This window comes from Durio zibethinus, chromosome 6, assembly GCF_047325235.1.
Source record: "Durio zibethinus cultivar Kanyao isolate XHJ-2024 chromosome 6, ASM4732523v1, whole genome shotgun sequence".
Taxonomy (NCBI): Eukaryota; Viridiplantae; Streptophyta; class Magnoliopsida; order Malvales; family Malvaceae; genus Durio; species Durio zibethinus.
The window spans coordinates 2331925-2355608 of record NC_143167.1 but is presented as its reverse complement, the minus strand read 5'-3'; the positions used below and the strand labels follow the sequence as shown (position 1 = coordinate 2355608).

Sequence of the window (23684 nt, the reverse complement as noted above, 5' to 3'; positions counted from 1 at the left end):
CGAATGGAATAACGGCGCGTCTGATGTAGATTGCAGTGTGGAGTGCTTTGGGTCCCAATAATGTGGATGTCGCTTTGTCCACGACATAGCTATGGCTTTAGAAACAACAATACAAAGATCTATAAATAATTGAAGTTTTATTTTATAGAAATGCAGAAAAAATATCTTCATTTATGGCTTCCGCATGATTAACGGCATGCTGCGGGTTAGCTTTAGCTGTGAAAAATTAATGGTAAGCAATTCTAATAATTAATGGATGGGCGGATGGCTGATGTAAGTTAGGCAAATGTACAGTGGCCTAATCCTGTTGTTGTTTAATTTCATTGACTGCATGAGCACTGGTTTTTTTTCCCTTAACTTTGCCGTTTAGGGATTTTTTTTTTTTAATGTTTAGGAAGGTATTTTTCTTTCATGGCTTATATACAACAATGGGTTAGTTAATAATTACAAGAAGATTGCAAATCCTTCCCTTGAACATAAGCTCAAGCGTAAAATTGGAAACTTTTATGTGAGCAAAGTCCTGCAGAGTAATTAAATACCATGACGGAAAAGAATTTAGATGAAATTCTTTAGGTTAAGGTTAGATTTGTGATTTTTTTGTTAAAACGAATAACATGAAAATTAAATTGATAAAATTGACAAAAAATAAATATTATAAAAGAATTTAATTGAAAATATCATCTACACATAAAATTTGATCATATTTTATTAAATAATGAAAAATCTAAGAATTTTTAATAAAAAAATCTATTTAAATTATTTGAAAATTCATATACATTTTATATAAGAAAATGTTTCAACTTATTCATTTAAATTTTTAAATTAAAATTTCAATTAATATTTTTAATAAAAAAAAAATTTACAAATTTCATGTAAATAATTTTATCCGATCTTAATCACAGAAATGAGTGAAAACTTTTGAATTCCAAAATTATTTTTTTAAAATGAATTCCAACATTACCTAACTGTGTAGTACATTGTTACTTGTTGCATGTTGGTAGAATACATGGCCTGATTTAAGCCCTCAAAGAGCCTTAAAAGAGCTTAATTAATCGCTGTTAATATCCACCGAACCCAAACCTAGGTAGGCTGCATACTCGAGTTATGGCCCTGGGCGACCTTAATTAGAGGCTTAATTAGAACTTAAAATTCCTTAAATTGTTGAAACCCAATCCAAATTAATAAGGCCAATAGGGTATGGCATCATTCGCAGAGATCAATATCCAGCCCCATTGAAAGTACTAGCTCCTGCCGGTTAGCCCACTGATGAACCCTAATTAATAATCTTGCCAGTGTTGTGCTTTATATTTTTAAAGATTTTGTTTTATTTTTAATTTATTAAATTTGAAAACATATTTAAATGGAATATTTTTATTGCAGAAATTTGTTGGTATAAATTTATAAGATGAAGTGACTAAAATTTTAAATTTTAAAATGATAAGGTTGAATCTTTTTATTAATAAATTTTTATAAAATTTTTAATTTTCAAACATTAAAATTGATACGATTGGATAAATAATGTCAGTGCAATAATAGTATAAAAAATAAAAAGAGCATTTTATTTATAATTATTTTTATTACAATCTTACAATTATTTAGTCATAATAAAAAATTATATAGAAGTCAACCTCATATTTATGTATAAAATTTTAATAAATCCTACATAATCCTAAATTAAAATTAATTAATTATTTTACTTTCTATTTTTTAAACTACATAAATTAATATATATAGGAAATTGTTATACTTTTTTTCAATAAATTCAGTCGAGCGATTATATAAACAACTCAAAATTTTAAATAGCAACTAAATCAAACGATGTATTCACAAAACTAAAATTATTATACTATAAAGGAAAATAATCTTAAACGTTGACGTAGAATTTATAAATTCAAAATCATTTCTATGTATAAATTATCACATGTTCATTAGGTTTAAAAAATTAATATAAATACTAAATGAACTCTTGGTAAAACTATAAATTTATTTGTAAAATTAAAAAATTTTATAATTGTCATTGTATTAATAAATTTTATTATAAAATAATATATTATTCATTTAGTTTAAAAAAAAGAAAGTAAGATTTCTGCAAGTAGATAGTTAAATTAATAAGCCATCAATTTTAATACTTAAATGATAATTATATCTATTTATTGTTAGAAAATCGAGACACCAAATATTAGAATTTTAGTGGTAATTAAAGTTTACGTGCCAGATCTATCTATAAATAGTAGCACAAGTTTCTCATTCATCCCATTCTAAACACAAGATTTTATCAATTTTTCTATGGCAAACGCATTGCTCCTTGGTTCTTTTCTTTTATCGTTCACAATCATCTTTTCTCCTTTACTCTCAAATGCCGCCTCCAATTGCTACGGGCCATGTCAAAACCAAAAAGATTGCATGGGTGAACTCATTTGCAATGAATTTATATGTGTTGATAGTCCTCTTGTGAGCATAAAATTTTGCAAAGCTACACCTCCACCACCAAGGAACTCGACCTCGCCTCCACCTCCACCCTTACATTCACCTCCATCACCACCACCACCACCACCACCACCACCACCACCACCTAAGAACTCTACCCCACCTCCAACTTCACCTCCTACATTCCCACCACCACCTCCAAAAAACTCTACTCGGCCTCCACCTCCATTTTCACCCTCACCCCCACCGCCTTCTTTAACCTCACCCCCTCCACCCTTATCCCCAAGCTCACCTTCAACACCACCACCACCTAGAAACTTTACATCACCTCCACCTCCACCTCCTAAATTCCCACCACCACCACCTAGGAACTCGACCTCGCCTCCACCTCCACCTCCTACATTCCCACCACCACCACCTAAGAACTTTACCTCATCTCCACCTCCTACATTCCCACCACCACCTCCAAAAAACTCTACCCGGCCTACACCTCCATTTTCACCCTCACCCCCACCGCCCCCTTCACCTTCACCTTTACCCTCTCCACCTCTACCCCCACTTTCACCTCTACCACCACCACCACCTAGGAACTCTACCTTGTCTCCACCTCTTACATTCCCACCACCACCTCTAAAGAACTCTACTCGACCTCCACCTCCACCTTCACCCTCACTTTCACCCCTACCTCCTCCCTCACTCTTAACCCCACCACCCCCTTCACCCTCACCCCCTCCACCCCCACCTCCACGTTCACTTTCAACACCTCCACCACCTAGAAACTCTACCACACCTCCACCACCTAAGAACTTTATCCCACCTCTACCTTTTACATTCCCACCACCACCACCACCTAGGAACTTTACCTCGCCTCCACCTCCTACATTCCAACCACCACCTCCAAGGAACTCTACCCGGCCTCCACCTCCACCCTCACACTCACCCCTTCCACCTCCACCCCTACGCTCACCTTTACCACCATCACCACCTAAGAACTTTACTCCACCTCCACCACCAAGCAACTCTACCCCACATCCACCTTTTACTTTCCCACCACCACCTCCACCCTCACCCTCACCCTCACCCTCACCCTCACCCTCACCACCTCCACCTCAATCACCAAAAAGGTCGCCGCCACCACCTCCACTATCACCTTCAACTTGTAAGCCTTCAAGTATCGTTATATGTAGGGGCCAAAGATATTCAACTTACACTTGCTCTCCACAAGTCAATTTTTCAACAAGAGCTCGTTTAACATACAAAGATTTCAACAATCATAAGAGTGGTCCATCATTATGTGATGGAAAGTATCATATGGACTCTGAGAGTGTAGTGGCATTGTCCACAGGTTGGTATAATAATGGATCAAGGTGTGGGGTGACAATAAAAATTACTACTATTAATGGGAAAAGCACGACTGCTAAGGTGGTTGATGAGTGCGATTCTGTGCATGGGTGTAATAGAGAGAATGGATTTCAACCCCCTTGTGGGAATGACATTATTGTTGGATCTCCAGCTGTGTTTAGATCATTAGGGTTAGGGCTCGTTAATGATCCTTTATTTGAAAATGTGACTTGGTCCATAGCCTAGGGTTTCTTTTTATTAGAGTTCGAGGGAAAATGAAATAAGTTGGCTACTAGCTTATGTAACATCTTTTATGTAAGCTTTCTATCAGCTATAAGAAAATAATATATAAAACAAATTATATAAATGCGATATATATATGTTTCCCTCATTCTATGAAAAAAAATATATATATTTGACCCTCAGACAATATTCTTTTTAAACATGTTTGATAATCTCGATTTCAATAGTTTTCACTTTTTTCCTTAATTAATTTCTATCACAATTTTCTAATGATTTAATTTAATTACACTACACAAGAGATGAAATAAAACAAGTATTTATTTTTAAAAACTTAATTACTTTTGTTCATTGATAAGATGTTATTATAAGATTGATTGACCGTGTATAACACTTATACATTGTAAATTCATCAAATATTAACTCAATAATTTATGATATTATGGTTTTCAAGTGATTCTAAATAAAAATGATTTGTTGAAAAAGTGTAATATTTTCTATAAATTAAGATTATGGAGATAATGAGGTTTTGATTTGGTGATAAAAAATATCTTAGAACGTTGACGTCTTAGGTCCAAAGTTTGACTAAATATGGGTTTAGTTTAACTTTGTGTTAGATTTATCTGGTTATGTTTTAATTTATTTGTTTGATTATTCAATTATTTCTTAAATATAGATATAATATTTAATTATGATTATAACTTGTGTTTATATTTAAATTAAAAAATTATGGAAGCTTTTTCATCCTGTTATCCTTTATTTGCAGCTTACCTTACATCTTTTCAACAAATCCTATTTATATGCATACATAAAAAATTTAATTTTAAAAAACATTGAGTGACGGCCAAACTCTAGAAAAGCGATTTACTGATTTAATTAAAACATAAATTAATAAATTCATTAATTCGTTTGTATACATCCCCTGCCTACTGCTTTATTCGGAATGCAATTAAATATATAGTTCATTATTTTTTTTTAATTAGAATTCTTTCACTTTTAAATTTAACAATAATTTTTTAAAAATAAAAATAAGCCAAAACATTCATCTTTAAAATTTTTTATCTATTTTTCATATATATATAGTTTTTTTTTTATATAATTAAACCCAATTCACCTTGGGATAATAGAAGTCACTTAATCGAAGTTTTACTCAATTGAAAATGATTTGGGTAGTGGGATCGGGAGCCGACCTTTGTAAAGATGTTTGCAACTTGCCAAGCAAGAGTTTTGCTTTGCCACTCAAACTAAAGCACAAATATACAGGCTGGGTCTAACTCTAATCTCTAATACGACTCTTCTAGCTACAGCCTTCAGGTAAAATAGAGGACTCCTTTCTCCATTGCTTGGCCTGGATTCATGTATCAGGCACTGCGCCGACTCATGGATGCTAACTGTCACGTTGCAACAAGTTGCATCCGATTTGTCAATGGCTACAATACCATCAATGGAAAGCGATAATTAACTTGTCGAACTGCGGCAGTAACGAAAAGAATGCAGCCGCAAAGGAGAAAACTTTTGGTCAAACTTCTGTTTTCCGGCCACAAGTCCAAATTAAACATTCAAACTGACTCCACGGCTGTGCCATTACACAAAAATATATAGTACTGTGAAACTGTATTCAAGTCGGCAAAAAATTAATCATTTCGGTGTTTGAAACTGAATTTAAAATTTAATTTAATTATTTTTATAAAATATTTTGTTTTGACAATTTAAGATTGTCATTAGCCCAACAAAATTTGTAGTCATGTCGTGTAAGACTATTATGATGCTTCAAGATAAGGTTCGAGTATCAAACAAACCAAAACCTAAAGAACACGTCGGATGATAGTGAAACATTGAAACTTTTGGTTCTTAACCAAATTTTTTTTTTAAATTGACTGTGATGAAATGTCCACAGCGATGCTGTGTTCGTCCAATGACTTGGAATATTTATTTTAAGTAAACTCTTTATATTTGCTCCCCGAAACCCAGTTCTCATGGATGACCGCACGCAGCCAGGCTGTGGGCTTTATGATTTTCCATCACCTTCGGCTCTGTCAAACGAGCGAAAAGGTCGGGCAATGTCCACAAAAAAAGTGAACTCTATTTTTATTACTATTAAATGAACAGATGTCAAATTCCTAGTTTTTAACAAAATCTCAGTTGTAATTTCCAGCAGTTGACGACTCCAACTGGTCCCTACATTTTACTCTTTTTTGTCATTAAGATGAGTATCTTTTTTTAGCAATGGCATGGAACAAGCAATTTGGTTTGGGTTGACAATAATACCTGAATTCAACTCGTTATTATACATTTTTTTTTGTTAAATTGGATTTTGTGTAGGATTTGAAATTTTTTTAAAATGAAATAAGATTCGAGTTGAAATTGAATTTTAAGTAATCTCGTCCCGTCTTAATTTAACATATATAAAAAGTATTTTTAATTATTTATTAAATTTTATATTTATATATTTATTATTGTAATAAAATACTTCTACAATATTATATTTAAAATGTTAACTTAATAAAAATATTATATTTATGTATAATTAATATATAATTTATATTAAAAATAATATTTTATAATATTATATGAAATTAAAATTATTAAATTAAACTAATTATAAATTTATATATAAAAAATAATATTTTAGTATTAAGTTGGATTAAATTCAAATATTTATTTTATAAAATAAAATAAAATTCGAAACGAGAAAAATCCATTACCATCACTATATTTGATTTTTAGTTCCAATATCTTGCATTATTGCTTTAAAGTTATTTTTAAGTCAAAGATTATGTATTTTATTTGCAGCATTCTTGAAAAGTGAGAATGTTAAATACTTGTTCATACTTAAAATTTAAAAATATAAAAGATAATTGATATTCTCCATAAAACCTTGTGTCCATTGGGCCCTAAGGTTCAATTTAATCTGTTAATTTTCTGCATTCCCCTCTACTCTATTGTCAAAATTAATTCTTCTTTAATTCTCCAACTAAGACTCAACCATTGCTAATTTCAACTTCCCTGATTTATCTAAACAAAATAATGATAATGAAGTTTTTCCACTTTATAAATGGGATTAAAAAATTATTATTTTTAATTATTTTCATTTTTTATTATACCAAAAAATATGTATTATTTAATTAATTTTAACGGTAAAAACTTCATTATAAATCGATACAATAATTTTTTTAAATTAGAAACTTAAAAAGAAAAATGTCAAAAAACCCAACCGGCCTACCCTTTGCTTTTCATCTTCGTGTCGTGTCAGCTTTTGAGCTCGATTGAAATAAATTCATAAAATTTAATTGTTGAAAAGAAACAAACAAAAATTTGCCATAATTTTCTGGTGGGCGAGAATCTAATGAGCTATCCTGCGCCTTTTCCACATGAGCAGGATAGCAGCAGCACCGCCCTCTCCTTTCTCAGCCTCACCGCGTTTTACAAAACACCATCGTCATCCCACTCTGCTTCTTTGGCCCTTCAAAACATTTAGCAGATCAATTAACGCCAAACTCACCCTTTTGTTTTTTGATTTTTCAATTTCATCCTCTTCACCTCTTCTATGTGCAAAACTAAAATGGCAGTCAACGCGTCGGAACCTACCTCGTCCCGAACTCGCCCGAGTCAGCCCCCTCGAACTTCATCAAGTCGGTTGAGTCAGTCCCAAACTCCCTCCACTTCCAATCCTACCACCAGCGCAGCATACACTTCCACTTCATCTCACACTAAAGCGACGTCGTCGGGGACTTCAATTTCAAGCCGAACTTCGCTCTCAAGCCTCCGCGAATCGATCTCGGAAAATCCTCACATCTACGACATAACCGAAATCCGAGCCGCCACCAACAACTTCTTGGCCAAACGCTACCCCTCTTCCTCCTCTGCCTCCTCCGCCGCCTGCTGGCGTTGCAACCTCCGCGGCCGTGACACTGTTGTTTTCCAACGCAAGTTTCGTCGCAAATTTCAAACCGCTCAACTCAAAGAACGATTATCCATCATTTGTAGAAGCAATCACATGAGTATAATCAAACTCCTCGGTGTTTCCATCTCTGGCGATCATATTTACCTTGTTTATGAGTTCAAAGAAGGATCGAATCTCGTTGAGTGCTTGAGAAACCCTAGAAATCCGAGCTTTACTGTTCTCTCGACCTGGATTTCGAGAATGCAGATCGCCACTGACCTCGCTCACGGCCTCGATTATGTTCACAACAACACCGGATTAAATCTTAGTATTGTTCATAATCACATTAAGAGCAGTAGCATTATCGTTATAGAGCCTTCTTTTAATGCCAAGATTTGCCATTTTGGAACGGCACAGCTTTGTGGCGAAACGGACGAGAACGAAACGCGAGAAATCGGCTCTTTGAAACGCGAAACAGAAATCGAAGAAATAATCGAAGAAGGTAAAGGGGCGAGTTCTAGTAAATTGAAAAGATCTGATAGTGGAGAGATGCAATTCGAAGGAGTGAGAGGTTATATGTCGCCGGAGTTCAGGTCCAGCGGCGTCGCGACACAGAAATCTGATGTTTTCGCCTTTGGAGTGGTGATTTTGGAGCTATTGTCAGGGGAGGAGCCGTTAAAATACCGGTATGATAAAAAGACAGGTGATTTTCTACGGACGTCTGTGATAGATACGGCAGCAGCGGCGGCGGCGGAGGGAAGAGAAGGCGTGAGGAGGTGGATTGACAGAAGGTTGAATGATTCATTTCCAGTCGACGTGGCGCTGAAGTTGTTACGTCTAGCGTTGGATTGCGTACACGTGGATCCGGATAAACGGCCGGATATGGGACGGGTGGCAGGTAAGATTTCGAAGCTTTATCTGGATTCGAGGATTTGGTCGGACAATGTGCAAATTCCAAAAGGTATTTCGGTTTCGTTGGCGCCCAGATGATTTGGAAAAATGGCGGCTCCGTTAAATCTAAATTTTTTTTTTTAAAATTTAAATTTTATTACTATTGATTTTGTAGGTAGGCTCAATTGATTTTGACAGAAGTGAAAAAAATACAGAGTTTTATTGTTCTGTTTCTTCAACAAAACACAGATATTAATTAATTTATTGTAAATTTGTTCTGATTCATCATGTACGGACGCTGGATTGTAAGAAAATAAAGAAAGAAAGAAAGGAAACAAGAAAGGTTTGAGTTTATTTCTTTAGGAAGGTAACCATACAAACGAAAGCAACAGTACGGCTAAGTATACCAGTTAGGACAAGGTAGATCAGACAAGGACCAAAATTGTTGAGATCATATCCATTATGCAGAAGTGAACCACATCGAGTTATCAGCCACACTCCAGAATATCTAAAAGCAAGCAGAAAAAAGATGAATTTTAATCATAATCATCAGTCAGTATTGATATCTGACACAGGAAACTGATATTTGTTTCAAACCTTTTAGCATTCGATATCACAAAGGCTTCCAATGCCCACTTAGTATAGCACATGTCGGCTATACGATCAACAACCTTGCTGTTATCGTCATGTGTTGCTATCAGAGTCAAAACAACTGGAAGAAGCACTGACCACTGCATTCAAGCAAAAGTAACTTGTAAGTGAAAGAACAGAGGATTATCAGAAAAATTAACATTTCTTACCAGTTGAGCTGGACCGGGTTCAAAAAGGATGGCCAATACATAGGCTATGCCAGTTACACAGTATACCAGACAGACTAAGACAAAGTAATTATCGGTGACAGATGATCTTGGATTGTTGAAGAAGTAGAACATTGAGAGATACACCAGAGGCTTGATTATTGTATTGAAATGGTCAATTGTATCCTTTGCAAGAAAGTAAGCCAGGCTGCTCATTCCAGAAGAACGCTCTCTCCAGTAGTGTAGCTTATCCAGAGAAAAGCTTCTCAAAGCTGCAATCTTGCATAGGAGAGCTGAAAGCAATCGAATGGAATAAATATTTTAATCTTGTGAAATTTTGATTGTCCCTCTGTTCACAGCTCCAAGGAGCTGAATCACAGGGGAGCTAGCATTGCATTTCCAGTACATTAAAGGGAGTTTTTAACTTACAAACTCCAATAACTGTGTATGTATAACCCATTGCACCAAATGTTTCATCGCTCACTTTAGCCAGTGTTCCTAAGCAAATTCCAGCAAGCAATAAAATTAGATAATCTACAACTTGTGTCCTAGCTTCTCTTAACAGTTGCTTTCCAACCCTGCCAAGAAGCCAGACATAATAGGTTAAATAATCTGAATCATTCACTGTAATCAAAATTCAAAACAAACTGATAAAGTTCTAGCATGAACAACATTAAAGATCACATTTTTTCCTATTTCTCCAAGTTCCTAAGAGAGTCAGATAATTTTTTCTTCAAAACCCAATTAGGTGGATTATACAACAGATGGAAAGATGAAGAAAAATGGATCACACAAAACAAGTTGAAAGAGTAATAAAGATTCAACATCTACCTTCCAAGGTAGTATTTGTACTGCTTAAATACACCAGGCGTTTTCCTCTGTGACAAGTCAACTGACTTTAGGATATTATGTTGTAAGTTGTCCTTCTTTGTCTCAACAGAACATTTCACATCCTGCCACAAGTCGCCAGCAAAGGACTGTCCTTCAGATCCAGGACCGTGTGCACTTCCTCCATGAGCTGAATTTTCAGCAGATGATTCTGCCATTCCCTCAATAGTCTTCAGCATATCCATGGGAACAGGATAGCCATTATGAAGCATCCATCTTACTGGCAGTTGTTTAGTAGTCAAACCTGTGCTTGTGTTTAACTTTACTATACCCTCCAAAATGTCAATGAAGTAATCTGGAGGATTTGCACGTTCAGGGACAGTAATTCCTAGGCCAGCAAAATACTCTTCGACTTTCTTTACTGATCCATGATAAACTGTGAGTCCACCCTTTGCCAGAAGTATCAAATCATCAAACATCCTGAACAAGGTATAACTGAAATGCAACAAAAAAAAAAAGGAAGTTGGTATCCATTATTTTCACTACTTATGAGTAAGATTAGCGTATTAACACATGTTTATTCCTTGGTAAAACCAGCATATTTCATAAAATTCGACATTCCTGTGATTATAAACTCACCTTGGCTGGTGAACGACCATGCAAATGTTTACTCCTTCAAGGGCTTCACGCCGAAGAGCTCTAAGTAGTAGTTGGGAAGATGAACTATCCAAACCAGACGTTGGTTCATCTAATATCAAAAGTGAAGGTTCCATGACCATTTCCAGTCCAACATTTACTCGTTTCCTTTGACCCCCAGAGATTCCCCTCTTCTCCACTGTCCCAACTAGAGAATCCCTCACAGGCTGCAGTCCCAAGGACTCGATGACTCTTTCAACAACTAGAACTTTTTCTGGTTTTGGCAGGTCATCTTCAAGTCTAAAACAATTAGGAATCCAGTCAGTGATCAGGGGAAATCAAGAAAGTGCTTTTTTGTGTAGAATGTTTTCTAATGTAGCAGTTGCTTGCAAGTAGAAATCACCAAAAAAGAAAAAACACTAAAGGAATATACAATTAAAGGGTTCCTGCATGAGTGAAATAAGTGTGGCATACCTGCATCTAGCACTGAACCATAGATTTTCCTCCACTGTCAAGTTTCCATGCACAATATCATCTTGTGGAACAAAACCAATTATTTTCTTATACGCTTGGATTGGCTCAACTTTTCCATTTATAAGAACCGTACCAGTCATGACACAACCTGGTGCTTTTCCAGTTAAAGCTGAAAGAAACGTTGTTTTTCCAGCCCCAGATGGACCCATAACAGCTGAAACTCGACCAGGCGATAATTTCCCAGTTACACACCTCATTAAATGTTTGTTTTTTCCTTTCAAAGTGATAGTTAAATCTTTGAAGGCAACCTCCATTGTAAGCCTCTTTCTAATATCAATATCGTTGGCCATTGAAATCACCCCGGAGAAGGTCAAGTTCTGGTTCTGCTCCTGGAGAGCTTTCTCCTTCTCTATTTGACCATATGCATACCTGAACATTTGGCTATGAGTATGCAATTGCTTACCCCTTGGTGGATTTTTCTTTGTATTTTTATCTCCAACTTCTATATTAAAGCCATCATGACTCTCAGGGTTATCTTCCATCTCATGTAACATCTTTGTGAGGTTCCCTTTTTCCTTCTTTTTTGATTGATGAGATGTACCGAAAGGCAAGGGGGCTAAGGCAGCATCTGTTCCAGGTTTTGCTTGACTCACACCTCTCGTTAGGTCGGGTTGCCTTTGAGATTTTCTTTTGGAAAATGTACGTGATAACTGTGTTTGCAGCCCAATTGCATGCTTCTTAGCAATGTCTTTTGCAAAATTCCATTTTTCCCGAGCTTGGGCAGTGTCTCTTACACTCTGAACTGCCTTCTCTCTGGATTGCTCTTTTCTCTTCTCTCGAGTTGCAAGAACTTGATCAGAACAGTTATATATAATGACAAGTAGGAAACCTAATCCAGCCTACATTGTCAAATTCAAGAGTCAGTATTTGACCATTGTGTCTGGATTATGATTTATAAATTCAAGAGTCAGTATTTTACGTCAGTGAAGAAATCAGCCACTAATCTCCGAAAACATTCAGAAAGAGCAAATGAACTTTGCAATTTGATTTTAGCCGATGAATGATAAAGCCACATTGTTTATAATCAAAAGGTAAGCTGCTTACTCACAAAAATCAGGAGGCCATATGCAGTAATATTTTGATTTGCTGACATTGGATTACAAGTTGCCAACCGGAAGCACTCTGAAAAGTTCAATTGGTAAGGTTACATGGTCTCTGTCACACCATAAGAGAAGGAAAAGAAATGTGACATACAAAATGTTACACGAATCAGGCTTTCTTAGTAACATATATCAGAGTATAGTTTCATCGTATCGGTCATGATGATCGAGTAAATTTGAGTCAAAAGCATGTAATAAGAGAAAATAAACTCCAGTGTTGTGCCACAGACACAGGTATCTGCATTCTCATTTTTAGAATGAGAATACTCCTATCTAGTTTTTCATGCATTATCATTTGTCAATGGACAAGTCTCAATTTTACAGTAAACTATTTGAGGAAAAACTTACTTTGTTGAGCAGTAGAACCAGCCCTGCAGAAATATCTGAAACAAACAAACAAACAAATAATGGTATTTCAGAAAGTATGAAACAGATGCCGTTGACACATGCAAGGAAAAACAAATAAGTGTTCTATGATAAGGGCTAGGTGCTGTAGGATAAATATCAATTACCCCGAACCGCAAGGAATTTTTTGGACAGTAGTCGGACAGTATGATCCTGCTGAACAGAATACCTCACTACTACTCGTAATATCAGCCCAAATATCAGCTCCTCCACATGTATGATTTGGCTTACCAGAAGGTAGTTGATAACGGTATCTGCAAAGGAGTTCTGCTACTGATGTTAGGTATGCTAAAGCAGAAGAAATCATAACTCTCTTTTTCTGAATGAATGTTAAAACAAGAATGAACTTACGGGTCACATATGCCAGTAGTCTTATTGAGCTTTGCAAGTGGGCAATAAGAACCCAATGGACAAGCTTCAGTAATGATGAGGCAAATGCAAAACAAAAAATGAGCTCAGGAATTTTGAAATGGCAGATATAAAAAAAAAATTCCTGTTCTGATTTTCTCAGAGTCACCAAATACTTACGTATCATACAAGTAATTCCACGAGGGCAGAAGAATCCTGCACAACAAGGTGAGCAAGTCTGGATTCTAACAGGAATGTCCTTCGAATTTTTCAGATCAACTTTCTTGTTTTTACCAACACTACATGCCCATCCTGCCTCACATCCGGAAACCCAGGAGGATAAATTACAGTTCTTATTAGGCTTCAAAAAACTGGCCTTCTTTGCTTCACCTCCACTCTGATAGAAACTGTTAAAATAGAATTTAATTTCTGCTGCTGTGCACAGGCGTTGCATCATGTCTCCTATTGAACCCCCAAACATATGAAACGTGCCAAAAATTTTTTAATTTGAATGATCTTAACTGGAGATTTAACATTAAAAAACATATAAAGTTTGAAGGTATTGATTTGCACCTTTAGTTGTTCTGGCACAATTGGCCAAGAAATTAGTGTTTTTTGAGAAATTGAATGCCTCATTCCAATCTGCATCCCTGCAATAAAAAACAATGTAACATTGATTATGTTATGATAACAAAATAAAAAAAAATAAAAAAAAAAGGCTGAGAAATAAGCTTGGAAGAAGGCTTACACATCAGTAACGCAAAAACCAAATTGTTCATTGATATCATCCTTGAAGACAGAAGAAATATTAGAGAATTGGTTGAAAGCAAGGTTAGAGAATAATTGAACTGCAGCCGAGTTATCATTGTTGAAATCCTGATCACTGTCATAGTCATCAAGATCATCTTCACAAACAACATGAAGCAAAAAACTAGATATCAATGTCAAAACGTAAAGAATTTTCCATGCATGGATCTTCTTTAAGGTCATTTTAATTACTTAAACGTCAACGAAACCAAAAATGAGAAAACAAAAAAAACTATATATTTGTGCATGCGGTTAGAAACAAATTAAGTAAACAATAATGTGACCAAGATCAAGAAGCTGGACAGTAACAAATTTGATCAATGATGAATTGAGAGATGGGAAATGGAAAAAAGGGTTGTTTGAATGAATGGATTTTTGTAAGGGAAGAAATGGTAGGGAGAAAAGAGAGGGCGAAACATGAGGAGTGAGAGTTTTAAACCGTTGAAACATATGTAAAAAGGTGGCAAAGATTGAATCAATGTCATTTCTTTTCCATTTTGCGTCAATTGAAATGGAAAATTACATAAATTTGCTTTCAATAATTTGAAAAAAGTGAACGTAAATATAAAATCAAATTCATTATCTTAATTTTGTATAAAATTATATATGATCTCCTCTTATATGATAATTTCATAAAGATAAATATATTCTTAAAAATTACTTTTTTCAACCTTAACATCGAAATTCTTATCTCCCACAAATAAGAGGGCAATTTGATATATATTACATTATTCATATATTTTTATCGTGTAAAATATTAAAATTTATGTATTTATATTATATTTTAAATTAAAATTATATATTATAATTTGTATTGATAAAAAAATATAAAAATAAGTTTTTTTAATTTTAATAAATTTATATATAATTATTGTTAAAATTTTAAATCGTATTATTTTATTTTATTTTATATTTATATTATATTATTATATTATATTTTAAATTATTAAATCTAATTCGATAAAAAAACAAAAATCTTATGGGAGTTTGGGATTGGGAGCCCACACCCGTAGTCTCTTTTGGCGCAAACACCAGAGAAGGGCCAACAGTACGGGTCAGCTCATTGAATTGTGTGCCCACATTGTTTTTTTTTTTTTTTTGGGCATTCTGTCATTCACTGTACTTGGACAGACTTTATACGTGTTGCCTCGTCAAAGGCTTTCGGCAATCAGGCTATTAACACGTGAAATATAACCTGCTTCTTTTTCTTTATAAATTATAAATAAATTATTTCAAATGCCTATATATAAATATATAATTTTATTAAAAATTTGTAGAATTAATTTAATTAATGAAAAAAATTTCTCAATCATAATTCAATATTCACAAAAAATATTTGGAGAATAAATTATTTATGTAATTTGTTTTTCTCCTCTAACTCTTCCACGTGGACTTTAATTTAGGCATGTCACAAGTAAATTCTTTAAGATGGATTAGTTAATGTCGTTAACGTCGTTAACGTAAAGCCAGGATCTAGAGAATGTATTCAAACTCTTTTTGACCATTTCAAAGTCACGTCTCACAGTTGATTTAAAAAAAGTTACCTGGTCATTGTCAGATTGTGTGAACAAAAGCCAATTTAGAGTACAATTATCAAAAGATTTGTCCCAAGATTAGTTTGATTATGCCAAGTGGGTCCTTGTTGAAAGGTATGGCTCTCAATTTCTATATAAATAACAATGAAACAATAACACACAAAAAGAGGAGAAAAAAGAAAACCTTAATTGATGGAAAATTTTGTTGATTGAATTTATAATAATACTTTTATATTCAACCCACATTACCTTTTCTTTTTAATATTTTTAAGTGGGGCCCTCGGTTATGATTTTTTTTTTTTCATGCATATAATTGAGTTGATGCATTTTAACATATACCTAATTTCTCTTTTCAAAGCATTTAAGAAAATTGATAAAATATTCGAATATATATTTAGTAGTTATATATATATATATATATATGATTCTTTTTTTTGGAAGAGTTTAAAGAAGTGGAGTTAGCTTGCAAAACACGCGTCAACCGCAGCTTGTGACATGTGTCCAACAGTATAGAGGGTGCACTAGAGTTGTGTCACCAGCTATCCTACGGCATCATCAACTTTGTTACGGTCGAAGGTTGTCCATTGCAGATCGGTCGGTTGGGGAAATGTCCAAAGTCGATTTTATCAAAATATTATTTCTTTTTTGGAGAATTTTTTTCTGCAAATTTGATCAGAAACAGTAATATTTCAACAACCAATAAAGAAATAATTTTGTACGTGTAGAATGCTTCAATACTTTTGAATTAATGGACAGAAAAAAAAAAAAAGGTGGATTAAATTAAAATTTAATAATTAAAATTTGTCAGCATCTCATTGTCTTGTAATTAAGTTAATAATTTTTACAAAGCATCATTAACTCCTTATGAAAAGTTTAGATTGGATAACGAGGGTAAAATCACAATAAAAATTTCATGTTATACTACAAGGTTTTGGGTTCACATTTCTTTGAAGACCTTCTATTTTTTTTTAAATATATATATATATATATATATATATTGGCAATGTAATCTAGTTCGAGAAGCATAATTAAGAATTTGACTCAATAAACAAAAAAAAGCAAGAGAAGAGAAAATTGGTAGGGTAGATAACAGAATAGGAGAGTAGCTAACAAATCGAGTCGAAAATTTGTAGAGGTACCATCTCTTTCAAGTCTTGCCCCACTAATTTAATTCACACGTGATTGAGTAATTTTATATTATTTATTTTATATTATTTAAATTTTCTTTCGATGCTTATTCTATTCGATAATAATGTATTTATGTCTTTGGTTTCTATCTCATTATTTCATTATTTTTTTTATAGTTATTTATGTTCATTTAATTTTTTTCTCATTCACGTTTCTTTGTTCTTGTATTTTTATTTCTATTTTTTTTGGATTTTGATTTTTTTTCAATTTTAATTATGTTGAACAAATTTGTTATTAGTTCTATTGTTTTTATCATGAAATTAATTTGTATAATAAATTTGTACAATAATTAAGATATTATTTGTTTCATATAATTTAATTTATTTTTATAATTACATAAGTTGTCCTATGATGGAATTAAGAGGGAAACACCAATGGTATTATCTCAAAAATTTTTAGTTGAAGAAATTTTTAAATTAATTTTAACAAAGTTATTGGGAGGATTTTTTGAAATTTTGAGTAAAATAAATTGTTCTAAAATAAGTTTGGATTAATTAACAAATAAGGGTAAATAAATAAGATTTTATAAATTAAGAACAATGTTAGGATAATAAAAGATTAATAGGTACCATTTTTAATGGTGTAGGTGTTATAGGAGTGCTTTAACTTTTCTTGTATATAACCTTAACTTTTAAATTTAGTTTTGTTAATAGATTATATCTTATTATTTTTAGAAATCTTTAGTTAAATTTAAGATATTTTTTTAAAAAATAAATTCATTAAGAGACAAATCAAATCTAATTAAAAAAAATGATAAGGACTTATTAATTGTGTCTAATGATTTAGATTTAGGACCTATTAGAATACATCTCCTTACCAATTACATTTAATTTTTGTGGGTAAAATTTTTTTATATTTTTTAAGAAAGAGAATCATTCAAAAAGAGTTGATTAGTTAAAGTAAATGGATTTATTGCCAATGGCTGAATATATAAATCAATTATATATATATATATTTTTTGTTTTTTAAATTTTTGGGAAAAATTTATTTATTTTTTTCCCAACTTTGAATCACATTCATATTCCATTGGCATATTATAATAATTGTAAACGCAATTTAATGATCGATTCCTTTGAAAAATTTCATTAATCTATATTTTTTTCCATAATAAGGGCTAATTTGCTTTAACCAAGCATTAGCAAAAGAAGAAATGAAGGGGGAAAGTCCAATGCAGCATAAAGCCGTTAAGATTCCAACTTTATCAATTTCAAAAGGAAAGAACAATATTATTTATAATATAAACAAGTTAATTTGTTTTTCCTTACTTTTTTTTTTATAATTTTTTCTTAATTACGAAACAAGGACAAAATGTTGTTTTCATTGTTTCACCCTCTTCTTCTTTTAAAAATTACTTCTATTGCCACTCCTCGATTATGGTGCCAATAGAAGGGCCCACACTCATCCCCGTTCAGTTTGCAGATATAAATATCCTTCTCTCCAACGGTTCCCTCACGTTACTCGCGTATCTCCGTAATTCGTTGCCCAACATGAGCGCGATCTCTTTCTTACCGTCTGTTTCTTTTCCTCCGCAAATCTTCCCCCGAGCGGTTCTTGTGTAAAAGAGAAAAGAGAGAGAGGAAAGGAAAGAAACGAAAGGACCCGTGAAGCTTTGCTTGCGTGATGCGTGGTAGAATGGTGACACGACCAAGAAACGGCTAGCGATCCTTTCCCTCTACTTTTCTTCTCTTGTTCTTCAAAATGGCGTTCCCGCATGTCATGATATATAGAAAAAATAAACCCTAACAATCTCTCTTCTTTTTTATTTCCCGTTCGGTCTTTTTTTTTTTCTTTTCTGGGCTGATTTCGCTGTAAATATTGAGGTTGGATTTCAGATTTCTCAAGTGCTCTTCATTGATTCGCCTACATTGCCTTATTTTACAATGTTGACATTTTGGTTTTGGTTTTGGTTTTGATTTTGATTTTCTTTTATTTTTTTATTTTTGGTGCGCCAGAGATAGAGAGAGATGGGAGAGTTAGCGAAAGTGTTATATATAGTGGTGGTGGACGGAGGCGAGAGGAGAGAGAAGGTGACGTCGTCGTTTCGGTACATGCGTCCTGTTCTTCAGAGCACTCTCCAACTCATGGGCTGCAAAGCTCGTCATGCCTTCAAGGTTTTCCTTTTCTTTTCCTTCTTGCTTTGTGAATTTAGATGAATTCCTTTTTTTTTTTTTTTAAACTTCAAGCAATTGATAAAAATTGATATAAATAGTTTCTTTCTTTTTATATTTTTGTTTGATTGATATATTATAATTACGAAATAATCAATTAAAAATGTGGATGATGAGTTGATAGATCTGGATTGCTTATAACGTGTTCTGTAAATTCCTTTTCAATTTTACATGATTTTCAGCTTTAATTTCGAGTCAAAACTATACGAATTTTAACGATTCAACAGTAGCATTTTGTTTTTTGCTTCCCAGTTTTTCAAAAAAAAAAAAATCCCGCATTCTGTCGCTGTCATAGAATTTTTGCTGAATATTTATCTCCTTAGTCTACCTTTAAAACAAGATGCTGGAATCGCTTGGTTTTTAGGTTCCTATTGTTTCTGAAAAGCTTTCAGACCTTTGCAAATGATGGAATCATTGAAATTAGTTAAGATGGAATCATTTTGATTTGCTTCCTTTTTTGTTGGCACCTATTTGTTGTGGATCTTGTTCTATATCATGTGGTCCCATCATCATTTTGGGAGATAGAGATCTTCATTATTGTGTTTACTGGGAGGTTTAGACTTGAAACAGTTGCCTTGTGTAAGTATGCATATCAAGATTGGGACTTGGTCTTTTCCTCTATCAGGTGCGTATATAGAATTCTTGTGTACTGTCCAGGTTCTCTGTCACACAATCTCTTTGGATGTTAGTATTAGTTGATTTGTTAATAATTTTATGGGGTTGGTGTTGTGATATGTCATTTCATATTTAATTTTCTAATTTGACATGATTGGTTTTCTCTCATGTTTCTAATTTGGATGAATGTCCTCTTTGTATTTCTTACCAGATTAGCCAGAGGGTTTTTGAATTGATAAGAAGGGAACCTTCTTACAACTCTCTACTTCAAGAGGGAAGTGAGACATTGAATTCTGAAGGTTTCAAAGGAAACTCTGAGAAGGAGGATGTTCATCCTACCAGTGGTGACTTTTGTAGAGCAGAGGCAGGCAGCCGTTTAGTTTCAGATAAAGATGATAGAAATAAGAGTATACCATTTGAGTTGTACAAAAGACGTACATCAATTGTCATAAAAAGAGAAACTTTCTTAGATGTTGTATGTGAAGCTCTGGCTGAGTATAAGTATGTGGGTCCAAACCAGAGGGCTGACTTGGTTATGGCATGCAGGTATTGTGTGACTGTTACATATTATACCTACCAAAAAAATTTGCAATATAAATGGCATGTAATTAATTTCTTGCATGTTGAATCTGCATTTATTCCTTTAAATTTTTGCCTTGTGCTGATAATTTCCAGAGGTGATTTTGGTATCTTGCATATTGGCAATTCACACTTTAATTTATTCGATCTTATTTGACATGACAATTTTTTCCACAGTATATTTCAAGAGATAGACTATTCAAGATGATTTTCTCCATAGATTTTTCATTTGTCTGCCAACTTTTTCTTTTTTTCCCCTTTCAGTGGTTTTACCAACAATAAGACAGTACAGTTCATTATCATAAGTATTCCATAAGTTTTTAATGTAACATATAGATTTTTTATGCCTAGTTGCAGCAAATGCACATATATGATTTGATATGGGATTGTGATAGTGGTTTTTAGAGTGATCTTGTTCAATGTCCTATGCTTGGGGGTCTTTAAATCAGATGCAAGAACCTTCTTGTCTCCCCTTGTAACTGTATTTGGTTTTGACTGCAGAATCCGAGAGAGGAAGGAATCTGTAACTGTGCTGTTGTGTGGCACTAGTGGTTGTGGCAAATCTACTTTGTCTGCTTTATTGGTATCTTTGCTTTGCATATTAAAGTTGTGTGGCACTAGCATTTGTAAGTGCAATAACATAAATATCTTATCTTAGTGCTTTTGATAATGTCATGCAGGGTAGCAGGTTGGGAATAACAACTGTGATTTCAACTGATTCTATTCGCCACATGATGAGGAGTTTTGTAAATGAGAAGGAAAATCCTCTACTCTGGGCTTCGACCTACCATGCCGGGGAGTGTTTGGATCCTGTTGCAGTTGCCGAAGCGAAGGCTAAAAAAAAGGCAAAAAAATTGGCAGGCATTGCTCAATCACTTCCTAAGGGTGAGGAAGATGATTGTTCTTCAACTGGCAAGGAGGCCCGACCAATGGAGAGTGGTTCTCCTTGTACTGAATTGATCGGTCCCAAACAAATGGCAGTTGAAGGATTCAAGGCACAAAGTGAGATGGTGATAGACAGTCTAGACAGACTGATTACTGCATGGGAAGAGAGGAAAGAGTCAGTGGTTGTCGAGGGTGTTCACTTAAGCCTTAATTTTGTTGTAAGTAGATGTTTGGTTTTTCCCCTGCAATCAAATGTGTTCATTTCCCCAAACTTCTTATATTCTTATATCAACTTTTTTGTGTGCAGATGGGACTAATGAAGAAACACCCCTCTATTATGCCATTCATGATATACATTACGAATGAAGACAAACACTTAGAAAGATTTGCTGTTCGTGCAAAGTACATGACGTTGGACCCTGCAAAAAATAAGTATGTGAAGTATATAAGGAATATCAGGACGATACAAGATTATCTATGCAAACGAGCTGACAAGCATTTGGTCCCCAAAATAAACAACACAAATGTTGACAGAAGCGTGGCGGCCATACATGCAACAGTTTTCAGTTGCCTCCGCAGGCGTGGAGCTGGGGATCCACTTTATGATCTTGTAACAAATACAGTTGCTGTGGTTGATGAGGAATACAGGAATCAGTGTGCTGCCAATTCACTGAGCTCCAAGGGAATGTTTCAGTTGATCCAGAGGAATGGTTCTTCCAGGCAATTGATGGCTCTTCTTAACACTGATGGATCCGTGGCCAAAGCTTGGCCAGTTGAATCAGTTGATAGTAATAGAATGCCCATCTCTGGCCATGGGACTGAGGGTGGATGCATTCCATTATATGGACCTTTAAAAATTGGCAAGGCTGAACCTGTTAATCTTCAATTTGGTCACTTTGGAATTAGTGCCTGGCCTAGTGATGGTGGCACAAGTCGTGCTGGAAGTGTAGATGAGTTTAGATGTGATGGGACTGATAATGGCAGTAGATACCAATCTTCTTGCTGCAGCTCACCAAGGATGTCTGATGGTCCTGCAAAGGAGGTAGCTTCTTACAATTTTTTTTCATTTTTAAATACTCTTTGTTAATGCTTTTGGTTATTTTTATTTGCGTTTAGAAAATTAGATGAAATAATAAACAAATGGAAGTCACCGCCAACTACTAATAGTGTGGAATTTTTTCTTTTTCTCTTTTATATTTATGCCATGCTTATTTTTGGCTTGGATTATTTATTCTCTCTCTCTCTATCTCACAGCTAAAGGAGGAAAATTCAGTGCATGGCAGTGATGAAGAAGTAGATGATCCACCTGAGGTGGACAGTGATGAGGATTTAAGTGATGATGGTGATAAACAGGTCCATGAAGAGGTATGAGCATGTCTTAGATTCTAGAAGAGGTGAAAAGCATATATCATTATTGTGTTAATCTTTAGAGATTAAATTGCAAATGGCATTGCAACCTGCCATGCAATAATACCAAAAGGAGTTCTTATTAGTTCTTTATTATTTGTGTTATGTGGAATATGTTTACAACATGGCTTATTCCTTGATCTGAAATGTAAGCTTGATTCAGTGATATTTTTTTGATGAATGTTGGATGATGGAAATGGCATTAGGTTCTGCATTCTAATTCGCATAGATTTTTATTATAATTTAAGTCTTCATCTTAGAATTCCAGATGAAACAAGGACTTATATTTTGATTTCAGATTCCGTTTTGATTTTACTCTAATTTTTCCTCTTTTCTGTTCTACAGGTAGGCTCTGTTGATGAAGGCTCAACAAAGTCAGATGAAGAGTATGATGATCTAGCAATGCAGGATGTGCAGGAGAATGGCTACTGGTCAGACGATGAAGATGACCCCCGTGATAAGGTAGTGACATTTTCCACGGACCAAGCAACCCACACAAGAGGGGATAAATATAACAAGAATTTGGACCTCTTCCTTAGAAGTAGAAGTGAGCAGTTTTCTGAGCCACTATGCTCTTACTCTTCTCTGCTTACAGAGAAGAACGAGAGGGTATTGGAAACTTTAGGCAGTGTTAAAATGAGAAAACGCTCCCTCAGCATTCCAGCTTTGGGGAAGCATGGATCAATAATCAGTGATCCCATACTTTCTGGAGCCCCTCATCGGTTGTGAAATAATTTTGTTCATGGTATTTGATAGTTTTCTTTATAACCTTTTGCGGCTTGTATAATTACTAGGTAATTTAGTCCAGGTTGCTAACCCCTGCCCACTTTCTGCTCTCATGTATAATTTCATGACTGGGAACTACCACTGATGCTTAAATGTTGATTTTTGTTTTTTGATAAATGCCATGAGCAACTTTTGGGTTTAAACTTCTCTTCTTTGGTACAAAGGTTTTAACTTAAAAGCTTGTGTCCGCCTGAGCAGCACTTGCTAGATGATTGATCCAACCCCTTTTAACAGATTGAAAATGTCTGGTTTTTTTCCGTTTTAGTCAGCATTATTTTCCTTCT

At 34.2% G+C, this 23684-nt stretch overlaps 4 protein-coding genes across 4 annotated transcripts; 3 read left to right on the top strand and 1 right to left on the bottom strand.

Annotated features, from left to right (window-relative positions):
- Nucleotides 1-2282: 2282 nt before the first annotated feature.
- LOC149518334 (uncharacterized) lies at nt 2283-4177 on the top strand. The gene has a single exon (XM_089763310.1). It carries the CDS (start codon nt 2287-2289, stop codon nt 4012-4014), a length of 1728 nt encoding a protein of 575 aa, XP_089619436.1. The 5' UTR covers nt 2283-2286; the 3' UTR covers nt 4015-4177.
- A 3105-nt stretch (nt 4178-7282) lies between these two features.
- LOC111286045 (lysM domain receptor-like kinase 3) lies at nt 7283-9136 on the top strand. The gene has a single exon (XM_022875805.2). The coding sequence runs from the start codon at nt 7556-7558 to the stop codon at nt 8879-8881; it is 1326 nt and encodes a 441-aa protein (XP_022731540.1). The 5' UTR covers nt 7283-7555; the 3' UTR covers nt 8882-9136.
- Nucleotides 9114-14774, bottom strand: LOC111286044 (ABC transporter G family member 28-like). The gene is made up of 14 exons (XM_022875804.2): nt 14179-14774; nt 14004-14080; nt 13611-13892; nt 13434-13497; nt 13190-13336; nt 13026-13060; nt 12626-12699; nt 11518-12416; nt 11047-11343; nt 10411-10902; nt 10009-10157; nt 9583-9872; nt 9380-9513; nt 9114-9290 (listed from the first exon to the last, which is right to left on the bottom strand). Exons 1-14 carry the CDS (start codon nt 14418-14420, stop codon nt 9134-9136), a joined length of 3339 nt encoding a protein of 1112 aa, XP_022731539.1. The 5' UTR covers nt 14421-14774; the 3' UTR covers nt 9114-9133.
- A 3637-nt stretch (nt 14775-18411) lies between these two features.
- LOC111286356 (P-loop NTPase domain-containing protein LPA1 homolog 1-like) lies at nt 18412-23543 on the top strand. Its single transcript, XM_022876269.2, has 8 exons — nt 18412-18780; nt 18913-19071; nt 19955-20289; nt 20824-20905; nt 21003-21425; nt 21515-22249; nt 22462-22572; nt 22960-23543. The coding sequence occupies exons 2-8, from the start codon at nt 18925-18927 to the stop codon at nt 23341-23343; spliced, it is 2217 nt and encodes a 738-aa protein (XP_022732004.1). The 5' UTR covers nt 18412-18780; nt 18913-18924; the 3' UTR covers nt 23344-23543.
- Nucleotides 23544-23684: the final 141 nt, after the last annotated feature.